The sequence below is a fragment of the Carlito syrichta genome, unplaced genomic scaffold, assembly GCF_000164805.1.
Source record: "Carlito syrichta isolate Samal-C Ts95f unplaced genomic scaffold, Tarsius_syrichta-2.0.1 Scaffold111487, whole genome shotgun sequence".
Lineage (NCBI taxonomy): Eukaryota > Metazoa > Chordata > Mammalia > Primates > Tarsiidae > Carlito > Carlito syrichta.
The window spans coordinates 96,501-108,907 of NW_007055583.1; the positions used below are offsets into that span (position 1 = coordinate 96,501).

General features: G+C 50.3%; 1 protein-coding gene across 1 annotated transcript in view; it reads left to right on the forward strand.

Moving 5' to 3' along the window:
- The window catches only part of FAF2 (Fas associated factor family member 2), a 72,776-nt gene extending 66,456 nt beyond the window's left edge, over positions 1-6,320 (forward strand). The window contains exons 10-11 of the mRNA XM_008069680.2: positions 410-553; positions 5,493-6,320. Coding sequence (XP_008067871.1) covers positions 410-553; positions 5,493-5,675 — 327 coding nt within the window. The 3' untranslated portion in view covers positions 5,676-6,320. The remainder of the gene's footprint in view (positions 1-409; positions 554-5,492) is intronic.
- Positions 6,321-12,407: the final 6,087 nt, after the last annotated feature.

Below are 12,407 nucleotides of genomic sequence, written 5' to 3' on the forward strand. Positions count from 1 at the left end.
GGCAACAGAGGGAGACTTCGACTCAAAAAAAAAAAAAAAAAGAGATGAGTCTCAGCCTTTCACCCAGGCTGGAGTGCGGTGGTGCAGTCACAGCTCATTGAAGCCTGAACCTCCTGGGCTCAAGCACTGCCCCTACCTCAGCTTCCCAAGTAACTGGGACTACAGGGGAGGGGTGCCCCACTGCCCTCTCAAATAGTTAAATACCTAAACATAGTCAGTGAATTAAGCATGGGATACAGTAGTACTTTGAATTTAGGTTTCTGACTCTTTTACCAAGAAGTTTTTCTTAAAGGAAATAAGCACCAGTCTTTCTTCTGACTGCATAGTAAACCTATATGGCCAGTGTATTTCTTGTTTCCTGTTTCGCTTTTTTAAGTTATAGCCTCACATTTTCTTTGTGTCTCTACAGAATCTACAGGAGGAAAAGGAAAGGAAGTTGGAGTGCCTGCCCCCAGAGCCTTCCCCTGATGACCCCGAGAGTGTCAAGATCGTCTTCAAGTTGCCCAATGATTCTCGAGTAGAGCGACGATTCCACTTTTCACAGTCTCTGACAGTAAGGGCCTCCTAAGTTGTGTGCCGTATGTGTAGTGTCTGGGCTGTAGTGTCAGAAGCTTGTTGGTATATCTGCTGCTCTAATGAACAAGTTAAAAAACAGGCATGACATCAGTGGACCCTAGGAAAAGCGCAGTGAGCTGCTGTAGGTTACTTCAGCTCTAGCTGCCAATTAAAGCAATTTGTAAGGGTTTCCCCATTATGGTATTTGAGCTCTGCTAAAAAAAAAAAAAAAAAAAAAAAAAAATAGTATCATGGCTGGACACGGCGGCTCATACCTATAGTCACTTTGGGAGGTGGACTGAGTTGACTGGTTCCAGACCAACCTGGGCAACCTCGTCTCTATAGTACATCAGAAAATTAGCTGGGCATGGTGGTGGGCACCTGCGGTTCCAGCTACTTGGAAGGCTGAGGCAAAAGGCTCACCTGAGCCCAGCAAGTCAAGGCTGTGGTGTCTGTGAGCCTGTCACTGCACTCCAGCCTGGGTGACAGAGTGAGACTTCAACTCAAAAAAAAGAGAGAAAGCATTTTGATTTATTTATTTAGAGATGAGGTCTCACCAACTTGCCTAGGGTGGTCTCAAACCCTGGACTTGGGCAGTCCTCTCACCTCTGCTTCCCAAAGTGCTGGGATTATAAGCATGAGCCCAGCTAAAAGCTGTTTCTTTTTTTTTTTTTGAGTTGGAGTCTCACTCTGTCGCCCAGACTGGAGTGCAGTAGCCGCTCCCAGCCACCACAGCCTCCACCTGCTGGGCTCCGGCAATCCTTCCACCTCAGCCTTCCAAGTAACTGGAACCACAGGCGCACGCTACCACACCCAGCTCATTTTTTTTATTTATTGAAGAGATGGGGTCTCGCCAAGTTTCCCAGACGGGTCTTGAACCCCCGGGCTCCGGCAGTTCACTCACCTCAGCCTCCCAAAGCACAGGTTTACAGGCTGAGCCACCAAGCCAGGCCTAAAAGCTATTTCTTAAAAAAATAACATTGCGCTGGGCTCGGTGGCTCAGCCTGTAATCCCGCGCCTTTGGGAGGCTGAGGTGAGTGGATTGCCGGAGCCCGGGGGTTCGAGACCCGCCTGGGCAGCGAGACCTCATCTCTACAATAAATCAAAAAATTAGCCGGGCGTGGTAGTGCGCGCCTGTAGTTCCAGCTACTTGGAAGGCTGAGGCAGAAGGATCCCCGGAGCCCAGCAGGTCGAGGCTGTGGTGGCCGGGAATGGCCTCTGCACTCCAGTCTGGGTGACAGAGTGAGACTCCAACTCAAAAAAATAAAAAATAAATAACATTGTGACCACCTGAGACTGAGAAAAATGCTTGGTTATAAGTGAGCTTAGAGACAGGAAAGAAGTGTGAAAGACATACACCAGGAGTGCTGACCTGGAATTAACACTCTCAGAGACAATTATATAAAACCAAGTAACAATTTTGTATGTTTTAGTACTCTCACAGACTTTGTGTCTTCTTCCTTTGAACTTGGTCCTTCATAAATAATCTTAAGGAATGACAGATTTGTTGGTAATACTCAGCTCTTGATAGTGAAATGCTAAGATAAAAAAGGATAAACTACAGAAATATCTCGAGGTCCCTTGAGTGGTTAGAAAAGTGGCAACTGACTATCTTTTAAATGACTGTGAACAAGAGAGATCCAAATTATACTCGGCCCAGAATTGGGCTATCCATTAAAAAAACCAAAAGGGACCTCTGATGGTATTATCTGTGTCCAAATAGTGTCAGCCACTTGTCACTGGTTAAAAAAAGTGGGGGCGGCATGGTAGCACACGCCTGTAGTTCCAGCTACCTGGAAGGCTGAGGCGGAAGGATCGCCGGCGCCCAGCAGGTCGAGGCTGCGGTGGCCGGGGGCGGCCACTGCACTCCAGTCTGGGCGACAGAGTGAGACTCCATCTCAAAAAAAATGACACACACACACAAAAAGGAATACTTGATGCAAGTATAGTGGATGCATCTCAAGAAAAGAGAGAGAAGAGACATTAGTGGAGATTTCAAAGGGTCAAGAAGGGAACTGAAGATGGTTGAGGCGAGAGACTCAAATAAGGGAAGGTTATAAAACCATGAATGGATTGGATAAGAAGAATATGGATTTACTCTTTAAACTCTGGAAGTATAGCCCGTTAAAAAAATCCCTAAAGAGATAAGCTTAAGACATAAAGGAAGTAGTGCTTCACACAGAGGGGAATAAACCCAGACAGTTCATCATTCTGAGAAGCATAACAAAAAGAAAATAGAAATAGTTTCCTCCAAAAAATGATGGATAACATGAATAGTATTTTCCTAATCTTTGGGGTCAGCCTGAAAGACATGAGAGGTAGAATGCTAGATGGAGAGAACCTGAGGGTGGAGATGGGGAGACAGCAGTAGCCTGTCCACAGGTGTCTCCTCACAGCATTAGCAGTGTGAATTCTCATGTTGCTTCCCTTCTCACTAGGGATTTACCTGTGCTTTGTCAGAGCCAGAAGAGGGTGCGGTGCGGAGGGCAGTCCCACGGGGTGGGGGGGGGAGCAGGGAAGGGTGTCAGATCTCCGTCAGCTTAAAGAGCATTCATATGTGGGGCATGTGCAGCGATGTGAGAGCCCAGTCAGTACAGGGTGGGTGTCAGAGCCTGAATGGGGTAAGGAGTGTGTATATAGCAAAGTAGGCTTATGTGGGAGGGCGATGAGGTTGTCGTTTTTATATGCTTTTTATCTAGCTGATTATGTAGGCACAAGGGGTGCTTTTTTTTTTTTTTTTTTTGTATTTTTTGAGTTGAGTTTCACTCCATCGCGCAGGCCAGAGTACAGTGGCCCTGCTGGGCTCTGGCGATCCTCCTGCCTCAGCCTTCCAAGTAGCCGGAACTACAAGCACGTATACCACACCTGGCTAATGTTTTTTATTTATTGTAGAGACGGGATCTCGCCAAGTTGCCCGGGCTGGTCTCAAACCCGCAGGCTCAGGCAGTCTACTCGCCTCGGCCTTCCAAAGTGCTGGGATTACAGGCCGAACCACCAAGCCTGGCCAGGGGTGCTTTTTATGTAGCTATAGATACATACCCACATCTAGCTCTGTCCATAGAGAGTTCCTAGGAGTAGCAGCTCCTCAGTAGCCACGAACATTCTCAGCACGTAGGTCTTGGCTTTCAGATACCATTATCCGTTAAGAAGAATTAGAGCGGGTAGTCCTCTCTCAGGTTCCCTCCCACTGCAGGAGCTTTTCTGTCTTCTTAATAAACTCCTGCTTTCTTGCAAAAAAAAAAAGAAGAAGAAGAAGAAATAGGGCTCCTTGGAGAAATGGCTGATTCCAGGGCTGGAATTCCAGGCAGGGAAAATAAAACACCTTGTACCAGAAAACAAGGAATTGTTCAGAGAATGGTGGAGCCATGTCAGAAAGACACAGAAGCCAGCCATTCAAGCTGACTCTATCTGGAACAGTTTGAGTGGCAACATAGGTAATGACTATAACCTTTTAGCCTATAGAATAAAATAGGAAATCGTTAACCTGTACTCATTGAAAGTTTGAGGACCAGACTATCTTCAAAGTACTTCCCACAGGTACTTATTAATTACAAAGAGTAACGTATAGTAGAAAGGCTTGGCAGCACCACCATGGTCAGGCAACCAAAGTGAGCATCACAGGTGTCCTGTTTTTATGTAGAAGAGCAACAGGACTTGGCACGGTGGCTCAAGCCTGTCATTCCAGCACTTAGGGAGGCAGAGGCAAGAGGATTGCCTGAGTCCAAGGGTTCAAGACCAGCCTGGGCAACATGGCGAGACCTCATCTGTACAGTAAATTTTAAAAATTAGCCAAGCATGGTGGTGTAGCTCCGGCTACTTGGAAGGCTGAGGTAGAAGGATCGCCTGAGCCCAGGCAGGTCGAGGCTGCAGTGGTCGTGAGCGTGCCACTACACTCCAGCCTGGGTGACGGAGTGAGACTCCATTCCAACTCAGAAAGAACGACAGATTGAAACTGTGTTCGCCTGAGTAGGATGCAGTGAGTAGGCGCAGCATCACTTATGTAGTAGCCCTGTCACACATACAGCCTGAATCCAGTCGTGAAGAAATGTCAGACACACAGAGACATTCTACGAAATAACTGGCCCAGAATCTTTTATGTCTCAAGGAAAGACTAAAGGAGGAGACTTAGAGATGTGGCAGATGCCGGGGACTGCCTGAGCCCAGGGGTTTGAGACCAGAATGGGCAACATGGTAAGACCTTTTCAGAGAGAAAAAATTTTTTTTTTTTAATTAGCCGGGTGTAGTGGCATGTGCCTATGGTTCCAGCTACTTGGAAGGTTGAGGCGGAAGGCTCACCTGAGCCCAGCAAGTTGAGGCTGTGATGGCTGTGAGTGTGGCACTGCACACCAGCCTGGGCGACAGGCCCCAAAACAAAAAAAGAGAGAGATGTAACAAATAAATGTAGCATACTTAAACAGTTTAGCTTATACCGTTTAATGTAAAAGTAGATCCTGTTGCTTTAAGAGATAACTGGCAAAACTTGAAGGGGGCCCCGAAGAATAATATAACATATGGTAATAGTGTACCAGTTAAGTTTCCTGATTTTGAGGGCTGCAGTGATAATATGGAAGGTTGTCCTGTTTATCAGACACACCTCAAGTATTCTGAGGCGATGGGACATCAGGTTGGCAGCTCACTCTCAACTGGTTCAAATAAAACAAGTCTGCATCTGTACTTGGTGATTATTTCTATGTGTAAATGTTTCAGCATTCTATCAAAGTTGTCAGAGAAGCAGATGAATCACTTCAGAGTAGAACTAATGCTAGAACTGTGTAATTTCTTTCAAAGGGGCTGCCTTGGGAAAGGAAAGACCTAGAAGTAGAGTTCCAGTGTCACATGATTCCTTCAGGCGTCAGTCACCTGGGGAGCATGGGGTGTTGGACGGCACAGTCGTGTTTCTTTTCTCACTGCCCTCTTGTTCTGTGTGACCTCTGCAGGTAATCCATGACTTCTTATTCTCCTTGAAGGAAAGCCCTGAAAAGTTCCAGATCGAAGCCAATTTTCCCAGGCGGGTGCTGCCCTGTGTCCCTTCAGAGGAGTGGCCCAATCCCCCTACGCTGCAGGAGGCTGGACTGAGCCACACAGAAGTTCTCTTTGTTCAGGACCTAACAGACGAATGACCCTTTTTCTTTCTCTCCCCTCCTACCCTAATCCCGAAAAGAAATTGAAAAAACACAGAAAACAAAAAAAACAAGAGAGAAATTCATATTATAATTATTATAATACAATATTTTTTTTAAAAGACTGCTGCATCCTGAAGAAGGATCAGAAACCATGCTGCCTGCAGAGTCGCAACCCGTGTGCGTGAGGTTAGCAGGGAACGGACCCACTCAGCAAGCCCCCCCACAGCCTCTGCACACGCACCTTCCGGCACACGGAGACGTGTCACCTTCAACCCATCCATCGTTCTAGCTGGGGAAGGGCTCATCCCCACCAGTTCTCATTCATTCTTGCTTTGATAGAAAATAAAAGTGAAAAACCTTCATCAGCCAGTGACTGCAGCGTCTCCTAGGACTCGCTTCTCCCACCTCTGGAGAGAGGAAACGGAAAGCCCAGAGCTGAGATGTTCCTTGGACTGCCCAAGTTTCTGAGTCGCTTCATGGTTTCTGTTGCTTTGTAATGACCAAAGGAAGGAGGCTGACAGGTGTATTTCCTTTTCCTCGACTTTATTTCATAAAGCGCCGATTCTTAAGCCTATGAGTTCATGCCCTGGGCTCCTTAGCCCACAATAGCATAATAAAGGCACCCGGGCGAGTTTGTGCTTATTTCTGCCATTGTCCCTCTCACATTCCTAGAGAGGATGTTCTTTGGTCCAACTCCTACTGTCCTTTTTTGCTACCCTGGAACCCCACTTGGAGCAGTGGGAGAAAACCTGAGGTATGGCCCCCAAAGGCCGCATGTGTGGGTACACCATGTGTGTGGTGTGAGCACACCTTCACATGCAGCTGCAGCTTCTCCCTCCTTGGAGTCCGTACCAGGTGGCGGTGTGGGGTCTGGGTCAAAGGACAGCGGCTCTTCATTCCTCTTCTGACACGTGTGTGTTCTGAGCTCCCCTGAGTGGCCATGCCTGGTGCCTTTCCAGAGGACTAGCAGGGCCTGCGGTGGCGCCAGAAGAACCACACGTGCCCCGCCTGTCTCAGTGGAAGTTGCTACCTTTGTTTTTTGGATAGAAAGAACCAGAGGCCTTTAAGGGAGCCAAGAGCAAACTCCCAGCCTGTCTAAATTGCTGGGAGGTGCGTTGTGGTTCCTGATAGAGCCACCTTACAGGGGCAGATTTTATCCTTTCCCTCCACTGCTGTGAAGCTCTGAGGGCCTTTTTTGACCTCTGGATGTCTCTTCTGTGGCGAGTTTCTGGCAGTGGGTGCCTGGGTCAGGCTGTGTGTTAACAGGTGCCAGGGTGCGCTACCAGGTATTCCAGGGTGGTCCGTGTAGCTAGACTGGTGCAGGCTGACTGTGGCACTGCCACCTGCTGAAGTTTCTGTACTAGCTTGTGTGAGGGCCGGGAGTGGAACCTCCAGGGTTTCTCTCACTTAACGAAAACCTAGGGACCACTCTTTGAAGTCGCCGTAAGAAGCCACTGTCCTCGGCAGCCCTCCGTGTGAGGTTCACACCATGGCAGAGTGAGGCACCTCATGGGAATTACCAGGAGCGCCTGAGTCCATGGCCTTGGCACAGGTGTCTAGACGCCACACTAGGAAGATGGGATCCTGTCCCTGCCTGCCTGTTCTTCCACTGTGCTTTCTGCTGCCCCGAGACCAGTGAGTGGGGAATCGCCACCTCACTGTTGTCAAAATGTAGAGTGAACACCAGGGTAAACCGTGTTCTCCACTTGACTTTATGTGAAATCTGCTTCCTGCTGACGACTGTGCGGAGAGGGTTTTTTCCACTTAACTCGGAGGACCTCCCTCCCTGTCTGGAATTCACAGCTGTCCCCTGGCAGGACACGAAGGGCATTGAGGACCTTTGTTAGGCTGGGAACATTGGGGAAGATTTTCTTTTCCATCATAACTCGGTCTCATCTTACTCTACAATGTACACTATATGCCTCTTGCCTTTTGGGAACTTGTTCAGTGCAGGAGGTCTGATGCCAGAGTATTCAGGAAAGGGATCCCTTTGTGTCAGCACAACTCTCAGGGCGGCCTGTCCGTTTGCTTTAGGTTTCAAGAGGCTTCACCAGAAGCACATGCCCTTCTAGTCCGTCTTGAGACTCTTATGCTTTAGACCTCTGCCTGTCTCCTTGCTGACCCTCGTGCTGCTGCCTGGGTGCCGATTCCTTCTAAGCGAAAGACAGGCTGCACGGTTTGTCACGCAGTGCCAGTACAGTCTGTGTTACTCCCAAGGTCCTCTGGGAGCTTGACGGGACCTGCAAGAAGACTTGCAAAGCTGGGGATCCGCGGGCCTAGGCTCCCGGCTCCCCTCCCCTCTGGGATGCTTCAGCTGCTGTTTCCAAGTGGCGAGTCGTCAACCAAATGAAAACACTTGTTTCCAGTTTTGTTCTGCACGCCCAAGACTGAAGTTTAGATTCAGCTGAGTAGCCCAGTCAGAGTCGGTTGAATCTCTGCAGTCTCTGTGAGGGCTCTTCTGGTCTTTTCTCCAACTTCTGCAGAATTTCTGCAGCAGGTATTTATTTCTCCTTGCCCCCCGCCACCATGATACTTGGATAAGAGATGGCCAGAGGAGAGTATATATATCTTTAAATAATGAAACTAAAAAGAACCTAGAATCTCCAACTGAGCAGTTACTATGAAATTGCTAATGGTGCCAAGGCCGAGGCAAGAGTTTAGAACATGACTGTGGGAGGGAGTGGTATACCCCGGAAGGCAAAATCAGGGTTGTATTGTCATCTGGGGCCTGGACAAGGAGCTCCACTCACAACTGGTTTTTTAGGACCTGTGAGGAATGCAGCAACAGGAAGTCCATCCAAAAGGGATGCAGTGCCCCAACTTGTACTGCACCTGAGTAGTTATATGATACTTTACTGAAGAAATCTAGTGTACTTTAAATTTTTTTCATAAAAGTTTACATTGTATTGTAGGTTAACATTAAATGTTTTATAACAAAAACTTTGTCACAAGTTGTGGGTCTTTCTGTCCAGGAGAGGTGTGGTAAAGAGTTCACTCTGTGAAGAAAAGATGGAAAAACTCGGGAGGGCATGGAAGGAACGGGGCATCGCGTTGCCAGGAAGCAAGGGAGAATCCCAGAGAAGCAGTGAGGCAGGGCTGTGCCCCTGGTGGAAGGGGGCAGCTCGGACAGCGGGGTGGCGGAAGGGCGGCAGATCCAGGTTCAGACTTGGGTTGTGTCAGCTCTGTGACTGCAGGCGAGTTCTTGGCTTCTCTGCTCTCCAGTGTCTCCAGCTGTCAATGAAGGCGGCGCTGTCTGCCTCAGGATGGGTTTGGAGATTAAATCAAATGAGTAAGCAGCGCCCTTAGCCGGGCTCAGTGGCTCAGCCTGTAATCCCGTGCCTTGGGAGGCTGAGGTGAGTAAATTGCCTGAGCCCGCGGGTTCGAGACCCGCCAGGGCAACTTGGCGAGCCCTCACCTCTACAATAAATCAAAAAATTTAGCCGGGCGTGGTAGCGTGCACCTGTAGTTCCAGCTCCTTGGAAGGCTGAGGCAGAAGGATCGCCGGAGCCCAGCAGGTCGAGGCTGCGGTGGCCGGGAGCGGCCACTGCACTCCAGTCTGGGCGACAGAGTGAGACTCCAACTCAAAAAAAAAAAAAAAAAAACCTGCCCAACATAGATGTCATCATGCCCCTTCTCCCATGGGAGCGTACTTTGAGGGAATATTTTCTTGCAGTAATAACTGTCAGTTTCCAGGCTGGGCGCAGTGGCTCATGCATATAATCCCAGCACTTTGGGAGGCTGAGGTGAAAGGATTCCCTGAGCCCACAGGTTCAAGACCAGCCTGAGCAACTTGGTGAGAACTCATCTCCAAAAATTGTCTGGACATGGTAGCGCATGCCTGTAGTTGCAGCGACTTGGAAGGCTAAGGCGGAAGGATCACCTGAGCCCAGCGAGTGGAGGCTGTGGTGGCTGTGAGCGTGCCACTGCACTCCAGCCTGTGCAAAAGTGAGACTCCTAGCTCAAAAAAAAGAAAAAAATGTCAGTTTCCTAAATAATTTGTTGTTTAGAATAGACCTTAAAGTGTGGCTAGGGAAGTCGCTTCTGACATTCCGGACCACTGGAGTTCCCCTCCCTGGGTGTATTTTGCTTACGTTTTCATTTCTGAGAAGAAACTCAAGTTTCGGCTGTCTGCCGTTCTCTCCCCCACTGTCTGTCCTTGTGCAAATAACTGATTTTTGTGAGTACAGATTCTTGACACCTTCAGAGTCTGCCCTGTGACTTGTCTGAAGATACGAGGCCCTCTTTTTTAAAAATGTACATTAGGTGTGAATTAGGATGTCTGCTTGGTCTAGTAAATTTGCAAGAAGAGGTTATTCATTTGAAGTGAGAATTCGCCAGAAATGGAAATTTACCATCAATGAACAGAATCAAGGAGGCTTCAAATTCCAATACCGGATACACCTGGGTTTTTTTGTGTGTTTGAGTCAGTCTGTGGCCCAAGCTGGAGTGCTCGGGCATGCTTATGGTTACCACAGCCTTGACCTGCTGGGCTCAGGTGACCCTTCCGCCTCAGCCTTCCAACCAGCTGAGACTACAGGCAAACACCACCATGCCTAATTTTTTATTTTATTTTATTTTATTTTATTTTTTGAGTTGGAGTCTCACTCTATCGCCCAGACTGGAGTGCAGTGGCCGCTCCCGGCCATCACAGCCTCTACCTGCCGGGCTCTGGCGATCCTTCCGCCTCAGCCTTCCAAGTAGCTGGAACTACAGGTGCACACTACCACGCCCGGCTAATTTTTGATTTATTGTAGAGATGAAGTCTTGCCAAGTTGCCCAGACAGGTCTCGAACCCGCAGGCTCAGGCAATCCACTCACTTCAATCTCCCAAAGGGCGGGATTACAGGCTGAGCCACCGAGCTGGCTAATTTTTTATTTTATTGTAGAGGCATCTGCCATGTTCCCCAGGCTGGCCTCCGACTCCTGGGATCAAGCAATCCTCTCACCTTCGCCTCCCAAAGCGCAGGGGTTACAGGCGTGAGCCCCCACATGCAGGCACACTGGTTTTAGATCCTGGCTGTGGCCGTGATTTTGGCCGAGTGACCTCGACTCTGGGCTTAGATTTCTTCTGGGGAATAGGGCTGTGTGTGGCGTTGCTGTGAAGATGAGATGAATTGCTGTTGCAGAGTGCCTGGTACACAGCACCTGTTTGGGATTCCTCCTATCCCTGTCTTCAAGACAGCCCTCAGTCGCCTCCCCACTGCAGAGTGACCCTCGGTGTGATGACGGAAACGGAAAAGGGCAAGGGAGCCGGGGCACGGTGGCTCACACCTGTCATCCTGACACTTCAAGAGGCCCAGGCGAGATGGCTGCTTGAGCCCAGGGGTGCGAGACCAGCCTGGGCAGCACGTTCAGACCTTGTGGCTGCCCAAGATAAAAAGTCAGCTGGACGTGCCGGCGTGGGCCTGTGGTTCCAGCTGCCAGGAGACTGAGGTGGGAGGACGGCCTGCGCCCAGAAGGTGGAAGCTGTGGTGAGCCGTGACCATGCCACTGCACTGCAGCCTGGGCCGCACCGGGAGACCCCAGCTCAGAAGGCGGCGGGGATAAGAAGGAGGCTTTCTTGCCGCGGACTTGTCCTGACTCCTCTCCGGCCGGTGGTGGCGCTCCATGTGCCCGGGAGCCCCACGGTCGCCAGGCCTGGGCGCTCGGCCTCCGTCCTGCGGACCCTCTCCCGGGAGCCTCTCCCCGCCCCGCTGCTCGCCCCGTCTGTCCCCCTCGCTGACGCTCCGAATGACGCCTCGAAACTCCCAGGTTGCTTCCCCTTAAGCTGAAACCCGCTTTTCTCTTGAAGACGCCACTTCAAAAGCCCTTCAGCAAGGGCCACTCATTCTCCAACAAATCTGGGCACCAGGAAGCAGGACTTACGTGTCTGCCACAGGGGTCAGTGCTGAGCACATGCCTTCTGCTCGGACCGTCTTGTCCCATACTGGATGCTACCAGCCATTCCCCGCCAGCAGCCTCGACGACTCCCCCCGTGCGTGCGTGGGTTCCCTGAAACACTTCCTGTTCCTGAGCTCGGGCGGCCACTGAGGCTGGTGGAAAGAGGCTTCACCGGCAGGCCCAGCCTTGCGGTTGTCCTGCTGCAGGCTGACCCACGTCCAGGCAAGCTTCCTGTCGGCAGATGCTGCAGCAGCACCTTGTAAAGCGGAGGTGCGGTTTGAACAAGCCATGGCGGCCCTGCGTGGTGGCTCAAGCCCGTCATCCCAGCACTTTGGGAGGCCAAGGTGAGAGGACTGGCAGAGCCCGGAGTTCAAGACCAGCCTGGACAACTTGGTGAGATCTCGTCTCTACAATAAATCAAAAACAAAATTAGCTGGGCAGGGTGGCGCACACCTGTCGTTCCAGCTACTCAGAAGGCTGAGGCGGAAGGATTGCCAGAGCCCAGCGGGTCGAGGCTACAGTGGCCGGGAGCGACCACTGCACTCCAGTCTGGGCGACAGAGTGGAACTCCAACTCAAAAAAAACCCGAGTTATGTCTGTCCCGTGCCTGGCATTGGGCGTACGGGATGTTGGCTTGCTGCCCTCCCAGCAGTCCCCTGGAGCTGTTGCACCCCAGATCCTCAGCAGCTCCCCGGTGCAGCCTCCTCTCCAACTCCCGCTGGCCCTGCTCTGCCCTCGGCCCTCAGTTCTCCCACCACGGCCTCCTGGGCTTCATGCCCCTCTGTTTCTTTTTTTTTTTTTTTTTTTGAATCGGAATCTCACTCTGTCGCCCAGACTGGAATGCAATGG